This window comes from Coffea arabica, chromosome 3c (assembly GCF_036785885.1).
Source record: "Coffea arabica cultivar ET-39 chromosome 3c, Coffea Arabica ET-39 HiFi, whole genome shotgun sequence".
Lineage (NCBI taxonomy): Eukaryota > Viridiplantae > Streptophyta > Magnoliopsida > Gentianales > Rubiaceae > Coffea > Coffea arabica.
Window position 1 is genome coordinate 40,242,364 of NC_092314.1, and position 21,743 is coordinate 40,264,106.

The 21,743-nt window shown below is 35.7% G+C and overlaps 1 protein-coding gene and 1 pseudogene across 1 annotated transcript; both read left to right on the forward strand.

Moving 5' to 3' along the window:
- The first annotated feature begins 5,833 nt into the window (after window positions 1–5,833).
- On the forward strand, window positions 5,834–7,630 carry LOC140037723 (trans-resveratrol di-O-methyltransferase-like). The gene is made up of 2 exons (XM_072082728.1): window positions 5,834–6,622; window positions 6,975–7,630. The coding sequence occupies exons 1-2, from the start codon at window positions 5,840–5,842 to the stop codon at window positions 7,287–7,289; spliced, it is 1,098 nt and encodes a 365-aa protein (XP_071938829.1). The 5' UTR covers window positions 5,834–5,839; the 3' UTR covers window positions 7,290–7,630.
- Window positions 7,631–8,505: 875 nt separating this feature from the next.
- LOC140037971 (trans-resveratrol di-O-methyltransferase-like) lies at window positions 8,506–9,329 on the forward strand (annotated as a pseudogene).
- Window positions 9,330–21,743: the final 12,414 nt, after the last annotated feature.

Genomic DNA, 21,743 nt, shown 5'->3' on the forward strand with positions numbered 1-21,743 from the left:
AAATGAAAAATTAGGCTAAAAAATCGCACGAGTGGTCAAATTTATGCCAAGTTCAGCATATTTATCAATCAATTCGTCATCGAGGAAAATAGAACACCCCATGGCATGAACTTGCTACGTACACTCATATCTCAATTGCATTCATCACAGTTTAAAGAAAGGAACTACTAAGGCAAGGGAAAAATTTAATCAGACAACTAAAAACACAACCAAAGCATAGTTAACCCTAGATTGATAGGTTGCATTTTAGTGGGTATTTTGGGCATTATTGCACAATTAATTGACTAAATATTTTCGTTAATTGGGTGGATTCTACTGATATTTTGCTTTGGTGCTAATTGCAGGAATGGTTGCTGAAAAGTGCTTAAATTCAACTTTTAGAAGATTCATCGGACGTGGGGCCCGTTTGAGAAGCTGAAGAAACCTAATTGTAATAGATTTTATTTTAATATATTTCTAGGGAGTCTGGCTGCAATTTTAAACAAGTAACAATTTTTCGGCTATTGTGGGGGATTGTATTTATCTCTCGCGCGGCTTAGGTTAGGAGAGAGTTTTTTCTCTTTGGCTCTAAAATGAGATTAGAGAGCCGCAGCTTTGTAGAGAGAGAGGCAGCAGGCAATAGCCACTTTTGTTGACTTTGGGATGCTTGTCAATTTTGATTAGCCTTGACCCATGAAATCAAGCAATTGAAACAAAATCTCTCGTATGTCTCTTTTGTGAGGAAAGAAAGAAAGCAAAGTGCAGCCGCCGTTGTGGACTTTGTGGGTTTTCTCTTTACTCAATTTTGACCAAAAATTGGGAGACTATCCGACGTATGCTTTAGAGGAAAATTGGCAGCAATAAGAAATCTCCTGGTGTTTCCTCTCGGTGTCGACCGAAGCAGGGGAAAAATAGATCTGAAAACTTTCACAAACTCCACACGCGCGGCCTGTCATCAAATCATGGGGAACTAAACCCCTAATTCTAGACAAGGGGGCAGCTGATGAATTGGTTCAACTAATACTGTGAGATCTAAACCATTGTTAATTGTTCTCTTCATTTATTGATATTTACATATTCCTTGCTTTTAATCGCTATAGCCTTGTGTATGATTGGTTAGTGCGCAGTAATTAATTATTCACATAGGCTATTTTGCTATATAGGGGTAATTGAATCCGTAATTGTTCGTTATCTCTATCCCAGTAGCAACTGGCATAATTGGATTTGTGTCAGGGGAATATTTGATCTGGCTTGAATAAACCCTCGTAGCGTGTTTGTTAGTTAGGATTGGGCCTTTCTAATTAATAATGCAATCTAAAAATTAAATCCTACGGTCGTACCTAGGGTTGTTTTCGGGTTAGAGAAATAGCTAACGGTCGTACCTTAGCTATCGACAAATTAAGGAAGGGTTGGTTGTTTATCGCGTGCATGACAACTATAACCAATCTATTAATAAATGCTGGGATTATTTTTGCATCAATGATCAGTGCATGAACCATTTCTGAAGTATACCCTTGGCTAGGGTTTCTCTTAGTTATTTCTTCTAATTAATCATTTTCTGCATTTTATTTGTTTAGTTGGCTTTTGATACCAAAACCCCCCCATTAATCTTGATTTGAAAAGAAACAAAATATCTTGCTAGTCCCTGAGGAGACGACCCTGCTTATCACTGTCTACTAGTTAGGGAATTCAGTTAAATAATTAATTCAGGTATATCGGATTAAGCAAACTCCCCGGCAACGGCGCCAAAAATTGACAGGTGCCGAACCTGTGCAATAATAATAAATAAATCCTAACTACCACCTGAAACAGTCAGTAATCAATTCGAGTACTGGAGCAGGGACTATAGGTGTGCAATGGATGCGCCAAAAATTGACAGGTGCCGAACCTGTGCAATAATACTAAATAAATCCTAACTACCACCTGAAACAGTCAGTAATCAATTCGAGTACTGGAGCAGGGACTCTAGGTGTGCAATGGGTTACTTGATTCACCCTGTTCCCGAAGAGTTTGCTTAATCCGATATACCTGAATTAATTATTTAACTGAATTCCCTAACTAGTAGACAGTGATAAGCAGGGTCGTCTCCTCAAGGACTAGCAAGATATTTTGTTTCTTTTCAAATCAAGATTAATGGGGGGTTTTGGTATCAAAAGCCAACTAAACAAATTAAATGCAGAAAATGATTAATTAGAAGAAATAACTAAGAGAAACTCTAGCCAAGGGTATACTTCAGAAATGGTTCATGCACTGATCATTGATGCAAAAATAATCCCAGCATTTATTAATAGATTGGTTATAGTTGTCATGCACGCGATAAACAACCAACCCTTCCTTAATTTGTCGATAGCTAAGGTACGACCGTTAGCTATTTCTCTAACCCGAAAACAACCCTAGGTACGACCGTAGGATTTAATTTTTAGATTGCATTATTAATTAGAAATGCCCAATCCTAACTAACAAACATGCTATGAGGGTTTATTCAAGCCAGATCAAATATTCCCCTGACACAAATCCAATTATGCCAGTTGCTACTGGGATAGAGATAACGAACAATTACGGATTCAATTACCCCTATATGGCAAAATAGCCTATGTGAATAATTAATTACTGCGCACTAACCAATCATACACAAGGCTATAGCGATTAAAAGCAAGGAATATGTAAATATCAATAAATGAAGAGAACAATTAACAATGGTTTAGATCTCACAGTATTAGTTGAACCAATTCATCAGTTGCCCCCTTGTCTAGAATTAGGGGTTTAGTTCCCCATGATTTGATGACAGGCCGCGCGTGTGGAGTTTGTGAAAGTTTTCAGATCTATTTTTCCCCTGCTTCGGTCAACACCGAGAGGAAACACCAGGAGATTTCTTATTGCTGCCAATTTTCCTCTAAAGCATACGTCGGATAGTCTCCCAAATTTTGGTCAAAATTGAGTAAAGAGAAAACCCACAAAGTCCACAACGGCGGCTGCACTTTGCTTTCTTTCTTTCCTCACAAAAGAGACATACAAGAGATTTTGTTTCAATTGCTTGATTTCATGGGTCAAGGCTAATCAAAATTGACAAGCATCCCAAAGTCAACAAAAGTGGCTATTGCCTGCTGCCTCTCTCTCTACAAAGCTGCGGCTCTCTAATCTCATTTTAGAGCCAAAGAGAAAAAACTCTCTCCTAACCTAAGCCGCGCGAGAGATAAATACAATCCCCCACAATAGCCGAAAAATTGTTACTTGTTTAAAATTGCAGCCAGACTCCCTAGAAATATATTAAAATAAAATCTATTACAATTAGGTTTCTTTAGCTTCTCAAACGGGCCCCACGTCCGATGAATCTTCTAAAAGTTGAATTTAAGCACTTTTCAGCAACCATTCCTGCAATTAGCACCAAAGCAAAATATCAGTAGAATCCACCCAATTAACGAAAATATTTAGTCAATTAATTGTGCAATAATACCTAAAATACCCACTAAAATGCAACCTATCACATGTGTTAGAAAATGTCTGCCTGTGTTGAATTTCCAAAATAAAGAACTTTTAAATTAAGAATTGTGTTATCTTGTGGCCATTAAGACTTGTAAATCATACCAAACTCACCGTATAAATATACATCCTAACAATTACTACTATACCTTATTTTTATAAAATTTCTTTATTTAACTTTACATTTCTAAGATATTTACATGTGAACTTCATCTTAACAACAAGTGCTTAATGGACACTTATTAGATAGGACCCTAAATTAAAGACTACTTCATTTACTTTAGCATCATGCCGTGCTCAATTACCCCATATTTTACAGGTTGAAAGTGAGTACTAATTTGATATTGATTAACAATAATGGCGAGTACTAATTTTCGAATCCATCAGAGTTGTCAGTCTCTCATAGCAGGATGAAAACAAGTCTTAACGTTTCAATTAAAAAATCGATCCCTATATTTAGGACAAGATATAAAGTTTCTTAAGCATTGCAATACATCAGATCGTTGTGAAAATTAAGAGAATTTGCTCAAGAATGACGCATCGACGTAAACTTTAACTCAACCATGACTCAAAAGTTGTGACTATTTAAATTTCTTTTTCTTCACCTTCCAAACAAGAAGCACCACCTGCAGCGTGCATTATGTGATTTTCTCAAGTGATAATACGAGTCGACACAAAGAACAATTAATTAACAAGCGCTGATTATACACTTTAATTTAAGCACGTCTCCAGAAACAATGAATTATGTGTAGTCACACCAAGAAGGAGACTGAGTAACCCATATACTCATATATGAATTGGTCAATGATGGGTTACAATTTTATAATTTATTTTATTATTAATTTTTCCTATTACCTGGTCTGATGAGAATTAATTATTAGATTCTATTTATTTTTCGTAATTTGCATTTATTTCAGGGAGTAGAACGAAAATATGATAACAAGCGCCAATTTTACGATCATCGGGAAAGAATTAAAAAAGAAGGCACTCAAGGGCATTTTTGGAACAAAGGAGGTGCAGCCCTTTTTGGTAATTTGGCCGAAGAAAGAAAAAAGGGAAGTCTTCGGTTTTCTTGATAGCAGCGGACGCCGCACAAGAGTAGGAGGAACCAGATATTAGATAGTTTTTCTTTTGACTTTTCTGGAGTAGCTTTTCTTTCTTCAGATAGTAGGACCTCTAGTCTAGTTTAGTTTTGGACTTTTTCTATTTCATCTTCTTGTGGTTTCTCTTATGCGTATGTAAAGACCAAGTGGAAACATTGATTACTACGAATTCCTTCCTGTAGCTTGTCTTTCTTCTTGATTACTACGAATTGAATTTCCCCGATTTCAAGGGACAATGGCCGCGGTTTCCTTTACAATTTCCTGTGGGTTTTGTTCATCAAATATGAACTAAATCCCCTCCTCTAGTCAAGGAACAACGGATGGTTTGGGTCGTCTAAAATTGTGAAATCGATTTAATTTTATCTCTTTCTTTTATTTATTGGTATTCGCATATTCCCTGGTTTCAATGTTTGTGATTATTCAATTAATTGATTGTCTTGGATCCTGATAATTAGTTAACTTGATAATCTATTGTCAATTGGGATGTTAAATCCGTAATTGTTTAATTGTCTCAAAATAGTGACAACTGACATGATTAGATTTGTGTCAGGGAGATACGCGAGCTAACCTAAAATAACCCAGGTAGTGCATTATTTTGTTAGAATAGGGCCCCTCTAATACGTAAGGCAATTGGGGAATTAAATCTTACGGGCGTATCTAAAATTATTTTTCAATTAGAACAGTGATTAACGGACGTACCTTAGTCACCGATACAGTAAGGAGGGGTTGACTGTCATCGCTTGTTTGGGAGTTGTAACCTATTTATTAGTAAATATTTGGAATTGCCTTTGTTTCGATGATCAATTAGGTGAACCATTACTAAAGTTATTTCCTGGCTAGCTCGTTAGTTATCATTCATTTGACTTTAGTAAATTGTTATTTAATTTTTAGTAGTTTCTTGAATTTTATTTGCATTTATTTGATTGTCACCTTCTACGTAAAAACACCCCCTGATTACTGTGAATTTGAAAAGAAACAGTTACACCCAGTCTCTGTGGATTCGATCCTGCTTACCACTACTACAAAAATTAACTTTAGTTGAGCAGGTTTTTATTATTGCACAGGCCCGACACCTGTCAGTCAAGAAAAGGAAACTGATGTCAGCTGCCTTTGGATCCTTTTTTCTGAGTTGATTTCATTGTTTATTTTTCTAACAGGTTCTTGTCAGACTCTTAGAAGAAATTATTGCAACATTATTCCTGTGAATCCCATAATCCGCCTATAAAATGCGAGTTCTACTTGTAATTCCCACCACCAAAAAGCGCTTCAAACAAAAAATGGATTTGGCTAGAAATATTGGTGATCATACTGATGAGCTTTTTCAAGCACAAGCTCACATATGGAACCATATGTTCAACTTCATAAATTCTATGTCCCTCAAATGTGCAATTCAATTAGGCATTCCAGACGTTATTCACAAACATGGCCAGCCGATGACCCTTGATCAATTGATTGATGCTCTTCCCATCAAGAATGCAAAAGCCCCTTTCGTTTATCGTCTCATGCAGATTTTGATCCACTCAGGCTTCTTCATTGAAGCAGAGATTCCTGGAAATGAGAATGATAATCAAAAGGGTTATCTGCTTACTTCTGCTGCTGAACTCCTTTTAAAGAGTAACCCTTTTAGCATGACGCCGCTTTTACTGGTCACGCTCGATCCCACCTTGACTGATCCATGGCACCATCTCAGCCAGTGGTTTCAGAACAGTGATGAAACCCCATTTTATACTTGCCATGGGAGGTCACTTTACGATCTTGCAAGCCATGAGCCACGGCTTAATCAATTCTTTAACGAAGCAATGGCTAGTGATACCCGGCTGGTTAGTAGCGTGGTGACCAAAGATTGTAAGCATGTTTTTGAGGGTTTGAATTCATTGGTAGATGTTGGAGGTGGAACTGGAACCTTTTCTAAGGCAATTGCTGATGCTTTCCCTCACCTGAAATGCACTGTGCTTGATCTTCCTCATGTTGTTGATGGCTTGGAGAGTAGTAAGAACTTGGCCTATGTTGGAGGTAACATGTTTGAAGCCATTCCTCCTGCAGATGCTGTTTTAATGAAGGTATGAAATCGATGTTGCACGTTTTCTAGTTGACAAATTTTTTTATAGTAGTGTTATTTAGATTTTTTTCCTTATTGCCTGAGATCATAAGATTAAAATTCACCAATTATAAGAAGTGTCAACTTCAAAAGTAAGATTGAGTAGTAGAAATTGAGGTTATGCTTAATCTAAGAACTGCATCATGAAGAGGGGACAAAAAAGAACAAAGTTTTAAACGTCAAATTGATTGCGTGTGTTTGGTACTATAAGAGAATAGTTTTGTTTTTGCTTTTTGACGCAAAAAGCTTTAGATGGGGTGCAATGTTTCTAACAAAAATTTTCTTTCATTGTGATATAATTTGCAATCAAGCAGTGGATATTGATTGATTGGAGCGATGATGAGTGTGTGCAAATACTAAAAAAATGTAAAGAAGCAATTCCTAGCAAGGAAAAAGGGGGCAAAGTGATAATTGTTGAAATGTTCTGCAAAAGCCAGCAGAAAGGGTATGATGATCATGAGGCGATTGAGACCCAACTATTGTTTCATATGCTGATGATGGTTCTATTCAAAGGAAGGCAAAGAAATGAGAAAGATTGGGCGAAACTTTTCACGGAGGCAGGCTTCAGTGACTATAAGATAACTGCAGTATTGGGATTGAGATCTATCATTGAGGTTTATTATTATTAATTAATATGCTTTTTGAAAATGTTGTTTGTGCTAAAGAGCGATTAATCTTTAGTCAGGGTGTTCAGAATAAGTTTTATGGCTTTGGAGTGTTTGTTTTACTCATTTATTGGCAATAGACAAATTGCCAAAGTCCAGTCTTGAAGCTGAACGTGGGCGGCTGATCAATTTGGTTCGTGCTTGTATCTTGAACCAGATTTACTTGCAAAGTTCACCGGATTTTCTGGCAATTGGGCATTGAATGAGAAGAGAAAAATTACAGCCGCTTGTAGGATCCTTACTAGTATAAATAAATGCCATTTCCTCAGTTGAAGGGCACCAAAGCTCAAGTGAAAGATAGGAAATGAACGAGTTCAATTGTGGAGTGAGTGTTTGAGCAGATATCTCAAGAGTGAGCCTCTGATAAATTAGACCAAATATTCTCAACAGTGAGGCTCAATTATTAGTGTCTAATATAAATGTATTTTGTCTGTTGTTATTCTATATATTTTGAGTGTAATAAAATTGCTTGTTTAGCTCCTTTATATAAAGGATTTAATTCATTGATTTGGTATTAAACCCCACCACAATCCAACATTGGAATGCGTCCAAATCCCAGCCTGGAATGCACAGCAAGCACATTATGTATAAATGGTGTGGAGTTGAGGTAGCTAAGCACATTATGCATCACATCCACTTTAAATTCAGCGATTACAGCTGAATGTAAGTTGAAGAAAGAACGGATAATTAAACACGAGGGACAAAAAACTGAAAAAGATTTTCAGTTCTTAACTTGCCTAAGTTGTACAACACTTTCTAAACAAAATGTAACTCAATGTAACTTACATATTCAATTTTGAAACAATGACATTGTATCTAATTAATATTCGTGTAGATCCATATATGTTTGTAATTTCAAAGTTATGTGACTTGCTTTTGGCTGCACAATATCAAAATTTGCCTTGTTGAGAAAATCTTTCCCATACATCATTTGGGACCGTGGCACCTGACAACCGTCGCAGCCCATTCTCCATAAATACACCTTTCTGGATCTTGCAAATATATTGGTCAACAAAAAGAGTGCGCAGAAGAACTAAATTGAATTGTTATAGCCACTCATGGCCCCAGTTACTAATCATCATGCCAATCCATTTGTGTGGGTCTTATATGCTCTTTAACCATAAGATTGGACGCCTGCCTGTTATACCCAAAAGGGAAAACAAAATCGACAGCGAAAAAGATGGATTTGGGTAGAAATGGTCATGCTAATGAGCTACTTCAAGCTCAAGCTCACATATGGAATCACATATTCAACTTCATAAACTCCATGTCCCTCAAATGTGCAATTCAACTTGGCATACCAGACATTATTCACAAGCAGGGTAAGCCAATGACCCTGGATGAACTCCAATGCTCTTCCAATTGGCAATGCAAAAGCCCCACTTTGTCTGTCGCCTGATGAGGATTCTAATCCGGTCAGGCTTCTTCATCGAGGCAAAAATTAGTCAGCACGATGAAGAGGAAGGTTATATGCTCACTACTTTATCTAAACCTTTATTAAAAGATGAGCCTTGTAGCGTGACACCATGCTTGATCCTACCTTGATGGATCCATGGTACCACCTTAGCCAGTGGTTGCAAAACAACAGTGATGTGAATCCCTTCAAGACTTGTCACATCAGAAGCTTAATAATTTTTTTAATGAAGGAATGGCTAGCGATTCTAGGCTAGTTGGCAGTATTCTGATCAGGGATTGGAAGGATGTTTTTTCAGGGTTGAATTCTTTGGTGGATGTTGGAGGTGGAACTGGAACTTTGGCTAAGGAAATTGCTGATGCTTTTCTTGACTTGCACTGTATTGTTCCCGATCTTCCTCATGTGGTTGATGGCTTGGTAACAAGAGTTTAGCCTTTGTTGGAGGAGATATTCCTCCTGCAGATGATGTTATAATGAAGGTAAGATCACCTTTCCAAGAAGATGCAAGAGATCCATATTCGCCTTTTTGTTGTTAAAAGGCCTGTCTTAGTATTGATTCTAAACACATCTATGTATGCTGCTGATTCATTACAACCATGTCTTTATTACAGTAAAGCATTGGATCAGTCATGGAAGTTTATTCATGAATGTTAATAGAGCATTAGCAAAACTTTTTTTTTTTTTGTTTTTTTTGGGGGGGGGGGGGGGTGGGGAGGGAGGCTTTTGTACCTGCAATCAAAAGAGACAGGCTACATGGCCCATAACATAGCCCAAAACTGGAACAGAAATATAGCCCATTGTTCCGTTCCAATTTCTGAATTTTCCTCATCAAAACCTTATTCTTTTTTCTTTATTGATTGTTTTCTACAACTTATGGAAATAACTATGCCGTAATTTCTTTTCACCTTCAAACGAAGAGACAAGAATTTCAAGAGTAAGGTATTACAAAGTCTATATGTATGTTCAATTGTCAAAATGAAAATGTTTTTACACAACCCAATAATGAAATTACAGCACATCTGACATATTCGTTCCTTTTTTCTTTCACTTTTTTTTTTTTTTCAATTGAGCATTTTGATATGGATTTCTCTATTATCTCATAGCATTAATGCATTTGTTGTTGTTGAGCTGAATTTTATTTAAGTACGTGCTCAAAAATTCTAATCATAAAATTTGGTTAGAAAACCACTAAGGTGCAAAGAAACTAATAATAGTTAAGACCACAACATCTGGTAGATAAAATTGATAATATGAAATAGTAAGGTCGTTCCATGTTAACTACATAACATAGTTTAGTTATATCTAAAAAGTTTTGACAAACATATGAAAAAATCCATGTCGCTTTCATATCTTATTAATACCACTTAAGCAATAGCAAAATTAATTGAAAATTTTTTTAAAAAAAGTAAGGGATTAGATGGTAATCAGTAGATTAGGTAGGTGAGATGGGAGATTGTAGCCAATTTGAATGCAACTACCAGTTCACAGAACCTAGAATAAGATATTTTGGCTGATTAAATCCTTGGATTAGGGTCTATACCTCAAATGGTTAGCAACTTACCAATTTGTATTAGACTTCCAGATCTCATTCAGTTTGTGTTCAACTAACTTGTTTTTATGTACTATTTTTAAATGAAATACAGGTCAAATTGGACACACACTCATTTTTGGTGAGTTCTGATCAAATTAATAGAGTCAAGTGATGTTTATAATTTGAAGTGATTTTCATCATATCATTTTCAAAATATAGTTTCTTTGAGCTACTGATGGGCTTTTGAAATAAGTACAAGTTTAATTCCGAAATATACCTTTTTTGACTGCAAGTATACAGGTCAAATTAGTGGTTTATGGCAAATATCGGGTCAATCCCATGAGAAAGATTGGACAAATACCGGCACTACTAAAACTTCTCTATTATTTAGACGATCAATGAATTAAAAGAGATAAAACTATGTTAAAACTTATGCAAGATAAAAACAAATGAAAGCTCCTTAGATTATGGTATTCCTAACCATTCATGCAAATGCTATTTTTGGATCATTGATTACTACTATCTTGGCTAGTTATGGCGTAATTTTTTTATGCATGTGAAATCTATTCTCGTAATGAATCAACTATACTTATAACTAATCCATGCCTACTCTCGTGGTTATTAAATTAGCTACAAGTTCATTTCTTCTATGAAATTACATGAAATGAATCACTAAAGCCACATAGACGCACTTCTACTCTCGTGAGTGTACTCCCTAGGTTTAGCACTTTTTGAACTAGTGTTAAATCTCAATTTTCATTGAAGAAACAACACATTTAGCAATCATAATTAATTGTACCAAGTTAATCATGATTTAAAGAGCTAAAGTGCTAAATAACTTGCTCAAAATAATCGCATCAAATAACCAAATAATAAACACTAACAATCAAAGAAAGTTTAACCAAACCCAAGGCATTAACTTTAGATACTAGTGAACATAAACTTTAATGTATACCAGATGCCCTGGTTATTTCGACTATTGGAATTAATGATGCATACATGCAAAATTACAAACCTTATTGGACAGTGATTCCATGAAATCTTTAGGTGAAACTAGAAATCAGGTAATTGATAGTTGGAATTGTAGACTTTTTATACATAATATGTTTTCTTTTTATCTTTTTTTTTTAGAAAAATATAGTAATTGGGAAATCAATATCCGATTGCTGACATCTTCACAATTTTCAAAGTCCGATCACCTTTGCATGAGCTCATTGTCCATATTTACATTTTTTACTTTAATTTCCATTTATTTTTAATTTTTTTTATTGATTTGTTGTTTTTTCTTTTTTTTTCATATTCTGTTTTGGGTTTTTCTCCCTTTTTTTTATTTTGGTATATTGTGTTATGTTACTTGATGATGATGATGATTCAGTAAAGTTCAAAATTTTCTATTTGAATTGGATATATATTTTTTATTTTTCTAATGACGATTATACATATTGTCAATGTTTGGTGTTATTCATTTGGATACCTCAAATTTTAATAGATAAATTCAAAGAATTAATTTTTTTTGTTATAACAATTTTAGGTCCCATTTTAAGATAGAAAAGAATTATTTCTTTTTTTTGTGACAATTTTATGTCCCATTTAACCATATAAGAGAGGAAATTTTTAATGAAAATAAAATTGGGATGTTAAATTTAGACAAAAACATAATAAGAGTGAAGTCTGATGATTCTCTTAGTGAAGGATGTCTGTACAAGATAGGTATTTTGGAGATATTAGTCTATGTCTGCTTATCTGTGTGAGATCAATGGAGGCTGTTTTGTTAATATTATTCTTGTTTTGTGCGGCAGCAATATACACGGTAAAAAAAATTATAGGTTCATTTTCCACCTTAGATTGTTAGTTATAATGCTCATGCAATTAGCTACTAGATTAGTACTATCGATGATCTATCTGCCTACAAATGGCCATATGATATGGATTTCTCTATTATCTCAGTGCATTTATGCATTCATTGTTATTAAACTGAATTTTATATTAGTACTTGCTCAAAAATTATAAAGATAAAATTCAGTTAGAATACCACTAAGGAGCAAAGAAGCTAATAATAGTTAAATCCTCAACATCTAGCATATAAAATTGATAACAAGAAATTTGTAACTTCATTCCAAGTTAATTGACAGGTTGTCGAAGCCTGTGCAATAACAAAAACCTGTTCAATTAAAGTAAATTTCTGTAGATAGCGGTGAGCAGGGTCGAATCCACAGGGACTGGGAGTAATTGTTTCTTTTCAAATTCACAGTGACAAGGGAGGTATTTTTATATCAGGGGTGACAATCTAATCAATTCAACTAAAAGTAAAATAATAAAAATAAAATAGCCAACTAGAAATTAAATAACAATTTACTAAAATCTAATGAGTAATAATTAAGGATCTAGCCAAGAAATAACTTCAGCAATGGTGCACCCAATTGATCATCGAAACAAAGGCAATTTCAATTATTTATCAATAAATAGGTTATAACTACCAAACAAGCGATGACAGTCAACCCCTCCTTATTGTGTCGGTGATTAAGGTACGCCCGTTAATCACTGCTCTAATTGAAAAATAATCCTAAGTACGCCCGTAAGATTTAATTTTCCAATTGCCTTACATATTAGAGAAGTACTATTCTAACCAAATAACGCACTACCAGGGTTATTTTAGATTAGCCCGCATATTCCCCTGACACAAATCTAATCATGCCAGTTGTCACTATTTTGAGGTAATTAAACAATTACGGGTTTAACACCTCAATTGACAATAGATTATTAAATTAACTAATTATCCGGATCCAAGACAATCAATTAATTAAACAACCATAAGCACTGCAACCAGGGAATATGCAAATACCAATAAATAAAAGAAAAAGATTAAAATTAAATTGATCTCACAATTTTAGGCGACCCAAAGCATCCGTTGTTTCTTAGCTAGAAAAGGAGAGTTAATTCATCTCTATGGAGAAAATCCCATGCGACAATTTAGCAGTAATTGTCGAGGACATTCTTCTTTATATGATGAAGAAATCCGAATAATTAAGAATAAGAGGAAAAGTACAAAGTGGAAGGGGATGCTAATGTCTTCTCCGTAGCCTCTAGCCAGAGGCTTACGGGAATAATCCCAAGTGAAGTCACGGCTGCCCCCAACTCAATCTGTTGCTTTATTTGTTTCTATCTTGCGGCCGGCCCTACTCCCAAAAGCACTAGAGTCCTAATCAAACTTTGGCTTTCTTTTTTCCCGCTGAGCTGCCATCCCAAAAGTAAGGAAACTTACTTACTATGCCAAACTGCTCTCGTTAATTCAAATCAAATGACCAGCTAATAGAGTATTTACGGCTCCCATATTGCACTTTCAATTGGTGGTTGATATCACACGTCTTTCTCGTACCTTCTGGACTTGTGAAGATTTGAGTTGACACAACCCCGCCAGACAGCACTTGGAATGCGAGATTTTCACTCATTTTATTATATTTTGCTCCAAGTCCCTATGATAAGTACAAATGCCAAAAATGAGTAGAATCGGACAATTAATCCATATTGGATCAGGTAATAGGGGAAATTAATAATAAAATAAATGATAAAATTACACCCTATTTGATAATGGAACAGCAATTGAACAAACACCAATATTTGATAATGGCTATTGCTCTACCTACCATATTGCCAAGATATCAAGAAAAATATATATCAAGCATCAGTGATCAAGATCCAAGAAACATCACTTCGGTTAGCTTCTAAACCGCAAACTCCTCTAATTTCAGGTTAACTAATCTAAGAAGAAGGAATGACGCACAACATTTGTCAGCAAATGGTCCAACTATTAACCAACATCTCAACATTAAATCCATAATTCGTCAAGCTGACTCATATCACACACTAACACAACCTTTATTTTTTCACATTTTTCTACTTTTCTTTTTTTTTTATTATTATTTTTTTGCTTTTCCCAATAATAACAAAAGACTTAGTCGCTAGCCATTGAAGCCTTTTGACGCGAACTCCAATATTTTTAGATGAAAGAACCCGGTTACTCAGCTCCTATCGCCACGTGACCACACACTCATAGCAAATACTACTTTTTAACACGAGTATCGACACTTTTGGTGAAGATCCCCAGTTACTCGGTAGTAAATACTAGCGGAGTACAGTCAACTCTTATTCACAGCCAAATAACACCAAAAATTCAAAATAACACAAAAATCAAGAGAAAATTTGCAGCCGCTAGCCTCATTTTCAAATATGGAGAACTAAGGTTAATAACCGGACCAATTCACATGAAAATGCCAATAGTCATTCCTTATGCCTAGGAAAGTTAACCAAAAATTATAAAAATCACACAGTCGTCGATATTCACCACAGAGATGTTCTTGAATTCAATCACATTAACTTGATACCCTTTTATTGCTAAAACTTGGCAATAGCAGAATTAGAGACAACAATCCAACATCAAACTTTGGTATTCATTAAAAAAAAAAAAAAAAGTAAACGAAGACTAGACAAATAACAAACTAAAAATAAAAGAATAACATCTGGAAATTAAAAACTAGAAAAAACTAGCACGGCTGTCCCCCCCCCCCCCCCACACCTAGATCTGACATTGTCCTCAATGGAGGAATTAAAGCAATTAAAGTGAAGAGGACAACGAAACTTCCCTCTCAAGTGGCTACAGGGTAGGCGGGGACGATGGAGGGAAACCGATGTGGTGGAAGTACGCGCCCAAATTCTGAGTCATCATAACTCAATTCAACCAGCAAATGCAAAACTCTGTCCACCCAAAATCTCAACAAAGTCCAATTGGACAGTGAGTATCTCAACTCAAAATCGACAATTCTAGCAATAGTAGATCCAAATTTTGACAAGAACAAAACAGGCCAGCTACCACAACCAGTGCCACTGGTGGACGCACAAGTAGGAAACAATTAAAATAGTCAACCCAATCAACCAGAAAAATTCCAATGCGTCACAGAGAGCAAACAGAGGATCAATAGTGCAACGAATATAGCAAACAAATGAATCTCAGCAAGCGCCCAGCCAAAGTAGCAATTGAAACCACCGCCCACCAATTCAAATGTACTCTACCAATTGCTATCAAGCAATTCAAGGAAAATCCACCCAACCACTAGATGCGAACATTCCCATAAAGCATAACTGCTCACAGTAATAAGCATATGACCTCCGAGACCAGCATAATTACAAACTCGTAGCTATTAGGCAGGCAACCAACCAAATAAAAGTAACAAATCCAGGTCCAATTACTCCAACCAGTACCACTGGTGGACTCCTCGGGAAAAGAAAAACAACTCAACGTCTTACCCAAATAAATGAAGACCCCAAACACCACCAAATACTTCAGAGGAGTTGGGAAACGAGTTACAAATACCTCCATAGATCGATAGTTGAAGAAGGTGGAGCTGGTGGTAGCTAACAAAGGGGAACAGAGGCGCAACATGAGAGAGAGGAATGGCCGCTGCCTGTGGTGGCGGCGGACCATGGATGGTGGATGGCGCGTGTGGAGAACGAGGGACGACGTGCGAGCAGCGGGCGGCCATGGACAGTGACGTGCGGTTGCTGACGATTGTGCACGGAGCCTGGGCTTCGTGAGCTGGCAGGGGTGGCGTGACGCGAGGTGGGGGTTGCTAGAGTTGTGAGGGAGAGAGATGCGGCGAGGGGAGTGAGAGAGATGGAAGCGGTTAGGGGTGGCAATTTTCGACACGACCTGAAAACACGACACGAACCTAATACGAAATTAATGGGTTTGGATTGAGATTTCGGGAATTCGGGTCAGAATCGAGTTGAACCCGATGAACCCGAAAAGAAAACAGGTCGATTTCGGGTCAATCCGTGGTGACCTGATATGATCCGATATGACCCGTTTACGAATTAAAAATAATTTAATAAACAAAAAAATAATTTTATCTAACTAAATTAAGTTATTCTTTTTTTCAAAGGCATTAATTACTTAATCCTAAATGAATTTATTTAATTTGTGTGAAGTTGAAATTATTATATTTGGACAAATAATATATTATATTATTTTTACTTTTATACTGTTTTAATTTATTTTATATTTTGTTTGGGATAAAACACTTTTACGGTGTTTAATTTATTTTAGATTTGGTTTGGAATTATTTATTTAAATTTTTATTACTTGATTATGTAATTAGTTTTGTGAGAAATTAATTTTATTAGAAATTACAGTGATAAATTAATAAATTAAAATTAAATTTCGGGTCATTTCGGGTCGACCCGCCAACCCGTCAACCTGAAATTTTCGGGTTCGGGTCAATATACCTGACCCGTCACGGGTTGGCGGGTCGGATTCGGGTCAATAGATTTTCTGATGGGTCGGATCAGACCCCGACCCACCAACCTGATTTGGACCCGAATTGCCACCCCTAGAAGCGGTGGTGGCAGTGGAGTGGCGGAGGTATGCGAGCGACGACGGCATACGCAGAGGCGACGGCATGAAGCTTCGTGGGTTTCGGCCAAAAGAACGAAGAAACAAAGTAGAAGAAAGAAAGAAAAGAGAAAGAAGAAGAAGAAGAAGAAGAAAGAAAGGAAAGGAAAGGAAAGAAAGGGAAAAAAAAAGAAAAAGAAAGAGAAAATGTTTTTTTTTTGTTAAAAAAAATTGTGCTTTGAAAATCTAAGTTACGGTGAAAAAATTATTTTTTTTAAATAAAAAAAAATTATTTTTTTAATTATTTATTTTATTATTATTTTTTTGAATTTTTTTTCATTGGCAAATTTTATTTTCGAAATTCAAAAGCAGAGATTAACCGAAAATCAACAATCGTTCTTGAGTTTTTTTTTTTAATACTTACCTTTCCCGCGAATGTGACGTGGGCACGTGACGAAGGCACGGACTCTGGAGCTCTCCAGGTTACTTGACGCGGGCACGTCATGAGGATAAGAACCCTTTCTGACGATTCTGACCATGAGCTCTCCCTACGTCATGAAGCGGGCGCGTCATGACAGAAGGACGCCTACAAATCATCAAAAAATCCACAAATCAGTCAAATCCAAGGAAAAACATATTTAAACTAACAAACAAAAATGAACAAACAACTAAAAGGAATTGGGTTGCCTCCCAATGAGCACCTTTCTTTAATGTCTTTGGCTAGACATTATCATGTTTTGTTCATGGAGGATAAAATCTTGTGACTCGTTTCAATGTTTCATCCTTTATATAGTCCTGATAACCCTCGTAAATAGAGTAATTCTTGAGCACACGAGATACGGTCTTCCATGGACTAGTTGATGGCGCCAAATAATCAAGCAGTGATCTCCATTCTTCATCCACTCCTCTATTAAGAGCATTCAACGGTTCAAGATATTTGACCATAGCTACTCTTAAGTCATTTCTGCAATGAGACTCAAACACTTCCGGTAAAACAAAATCAAACTTATTAACAGAAGTTATAGAGTAAGAGTCAGGGGAATATAGATTAAGGGATGGAGTGGGTGTCATCGCATTTAGTAATTGCTCACTAGATTCGTTCACTAGGGTAATTTGATGTTGGAGTCTCATGTCTTCCACTTCAACTTCCTTTTCAACTACATCTTTGGATCCTCCTTCTTGAGACTCTTGCAGTTCCACATCACTTGTCAGGATAATTGCACTCTCACCTTCCTTAGAGTCATTGATGGTCTATGAGGGCAATTCTGACATGAATGACGATTGTTGAGACTCTTGCTGTTGAAAACTCATTGGCCCCTTTTCATAATTAACGTTAGAGTTATCCCACCATCCTTGATCATGTTCATACCACGTTTGAGATCGAGATGAAGAATCTCCAAATTTTTTTTTGAGATAGTCACTCAGGTAGTCTTGATATTCGGGGCACATACCGGTTGAATGATCCCTGGCATAACAAATTTCACAGGTTGCAGCAGCCATTCTTTCTCTAAGAGAGTTTAGTGCCTCTGAATATGCAAATTTAGAAAGAAAAAAAAAACAAGCCTTATCGCCTTTCCTGGAAACAAAATCCAGTCTATCACCAAAATACGGAGTGTTAGAAGCCATAAACTATATAAAAAAAATAAGAGAAAAATAAATAAAATAAAATAAAATAAAAACAAGATGAACTTAAAAAGAAACAAATTAATCTGGCACCAGTCCCCGGCAACGCCGCCAAAAATTGACAGGTTGTCGAAGCCTGTGCAATAATAAAAACCTGCTCAATTAAAGTAAATTTCTGTAGATAGCGGTGAGTAGGGTCGAATCCACAAGGACTAGGAGTAATTGTTTCTTTTCAAATTCACAGTGACAAGGGAGGTATTTTTATATCAGGGGTGACAATCTAAGCAATTCAACTAAAAGTAAAATAATAAAAATAAAATAGTCAACTAGAAATTAAATAACAATTTACTAAAATCTAATGAGTAATAATTAAGGATCTAGCCAAGAAATAACTTCAGCAATGGTGCACCTAATTGATCATCGAAACAAAAGCAATTTCAATTATTTATCAATAAATAGGTTATAACTACCAAACAAGCGATGACAGTCAACCCCTCCTTATTGTGTCGGTGATTAAGGTATGCCCGTTAATCATTGCTCTAATTGAAAAATAATCCTAGGTACGCTCGTAAGATTTAATTTCCCAATTGCCTTACGTATTAGAGAAGCCCTATTCTAACCAAATAACGCACTACCAAGGTTATTTTAGATTAGCCCGCGTATTCCCCTGACACAAATCTAATAATGTCAGTTGTCACTATTTTGAGGTAATTAAACAATTACGGGTTTAACACCTCAATTGACAATAGATTATTAAATTAACTAATTATCCGGATCCAAGACAATCAATTAATTAAACAACCATAAGCACTGCAACCAGGGAATATGCAAATACCAATAAATAAAAGAAAAAGATTAAAATTAAATCGATCTCACAATTTTAGGCGACCCAAAGCATCCGTTGTTTCTTAGCTAGAAAAGGAGAGTTAATTCATCTCTATGGAGAAAATCCCATGCGACAATTCAGCAGTAATTGTCGAGGACATTCTTCTCTATATGATGAAGAAATCCGAATAATTAAGAATAAGAGGAAAAGTACAAAGTGGAAGGGGATGCTAATGTCTTCTCCGTAGCCTCTAGCCAGAGGCTTACGGGAATAATCCCAAGTGAAGTCACGGCTGCCCCCAACTCAATCTGTTGCTTTATTTGTTTCTATCTTGCAGCCGGCCCTACTCCCAAAAGCACTAGAGTCCTAATCAAACTTTGGCTTTCTTCTTTCCCGCTGAGCTGCCATCCCAAAAGTAAGGAAACTTACTAATTCTATGCCAAACTGCTCTCGTTAATTCAAATCAAATGACCAACTAATAGAGTATTTACGGCTCCCATATTGACTTTCAATTGGTGGTTGATATCACACGTCTTTCTCGTACCTTCTGGACTTGTGAAGATTTGAGTTGACACAACCCCGCCAGACAGCACTTGGAATGCGAGATTTTCACTCATTTTATTATATTTTGCTCCAAGTCCCTATGATAAGTACAAATGTCAAAAATGAGTAGAATCGGACAATTAATCTATATTGGATCAGGTAATAGGGGAAATTAATAATAAAATAAATGATAAAATTATACCCTATCATTAATTGCATAACATAGTTTAATTATATCTAAAATGTTCTGATGAACATATGAAAAAAAATCATGTCGTATTCAAATCTTACTAATACAACTTAAGCAGTGGCAAAATTACTCGAAAATTAAAAAGATGTAAGAAATTAGGTGGTAATCAGCAGATCAGGTAGGCGAAATGGAAGACTGTAGCCATTTTGGATGCTGCTATCAGTTCACATACCATAAAACAACACATTTAGGTTGGTTAACATCCTTGGATTAGGGTCTATATCTCAAATGGTTAATAACTTACTAGTTTTTATTAGACTTTAAGATCTCATTCTGAGTTTTAACAAGAATTACACTTATTTTCTGGTTTTATTGTATGTTTGGGTACAACAATCAAGTTTTGCAGTTACATCTGACAAGACCAAGCTAACTTCAAGAAAAGTTATAAACTTATAGAGGATCTAATTTACGATGTGTCATAGGAAATGCCAACGGATGGGTTGGACTAACCTATCTTTGCATACGGTCGGAGTAAAGGATGATTGGATGGACACTGAAGATTATAGCTTTTATTGCAACTGTAGCTTTTGCATTCGTTGTTAAAGCTAATGTTGTCCTGTTATTTGGTGCATCCTTCTTGTTTCTGCAATCTCTAATGTTGTCCTGTTTGTTGGAGGTAAAGTTGCTGAGAGTCCACAAATGACACGCGAGTTCTAACAAACAGCTGAAGAAACTTCTGGACATTATCCTTCGCTGTGCATGTTCCCTTGCTCCAAATCATGGTATTGACCCCAGAAGCTTGATTTGATTAATCCTACTTGTGAGAAGGGAACACAATGGCAAAGCCTACAGCTCTAATTTACTGACACCATGAAGTAATGTCTCAAGTTAAATCAGCTTGGCCACTCAATTTTCAGTTTTCTTCCCAAAGTTCGACTAGAAAAACTATAGTTATTAAACCCGGTCCGAAAGGGAGCTGACGAAAGAGGTGGGTGAATGAGTTACTGGTTCAACCAATGAGTGAATGGTTCAACCGGTGAGTCACTAAATATATTTAAATATTATATTTCATAATTTTTGATATAGTTAAAACTATAATAAATTATGTCATAGTAAATGCTGAATTTGCCTAATTTATTATAGAATCATTAATTCTTATAAAAATTAATAAAACCTAAATTCAATTAGTAATCTATCAAAGTTCAAGTATAAAATTTTATTTAAGTGTAATTATCGGGTTTATTTATGAATTTTAGGTGCAAAAGATTATTAGACATGAATTGTGTGTAAAAAATTATTATGATAGTTATTAAACGATATTAGAATGAATTGTGTGATATGTTATGTTTTATATTCGTTTCATAATTTATAGAGTTTGGGGAGTAATAAAATTTATTAAAAGATTCCAAATAAATTTTATTTTTAAAAAATAAAATAAGGATAAAAGTCTAATAGATAATATAAAAAAGACTAAACAATCAACAAATGAGTTGTTGCTATAGTGGTAATTGCATTTGCATATATACAAGAAGTTTGGGTTCAAATCTTCACATCTAAAAATTTTTAACATGTAAACTGGGTTCCCTATAAAACCGAATGGTTCATCGGATTGACCGATTAAACCGTCGATCCGTTAAAAAGTCAACGGTTCACTTGTAGGAATGTTTGAATCAAAAAATTTGGCCTGGTTCAATGACCAGTTCACAGACTTGACGAGTCGAACCACCAGATCAAATTGTGTTTAATAACTATGAGAAAAACTCCAAGTCTATTACAAACTACATGTGCTCGACATACATAAATAATCTAACAAGAAACTAATTCTGGAATTGGGCTTAGACATGCTTCCTGAGGTTGTAGAGCTTAGCCCGAGATTTAACTGATTCAGCCTTCAGTTAAAACTTAA

Coding starts and splice junctions, on each gene's coding strand:
- LOC140037723 (XM_072082728.1), top strand. CDS start 5,840: ATGGATTTGGCTAGAAATATTGGTGATCATACTGATGAGCTTTTTCAA. Junction 6,623..6,974: donor CAGATGCTGTTTTAATGAAG/GTATGAAATCGA, acceptor GCAATCAAGCAG/TGGATATTGATTGATTGGAG.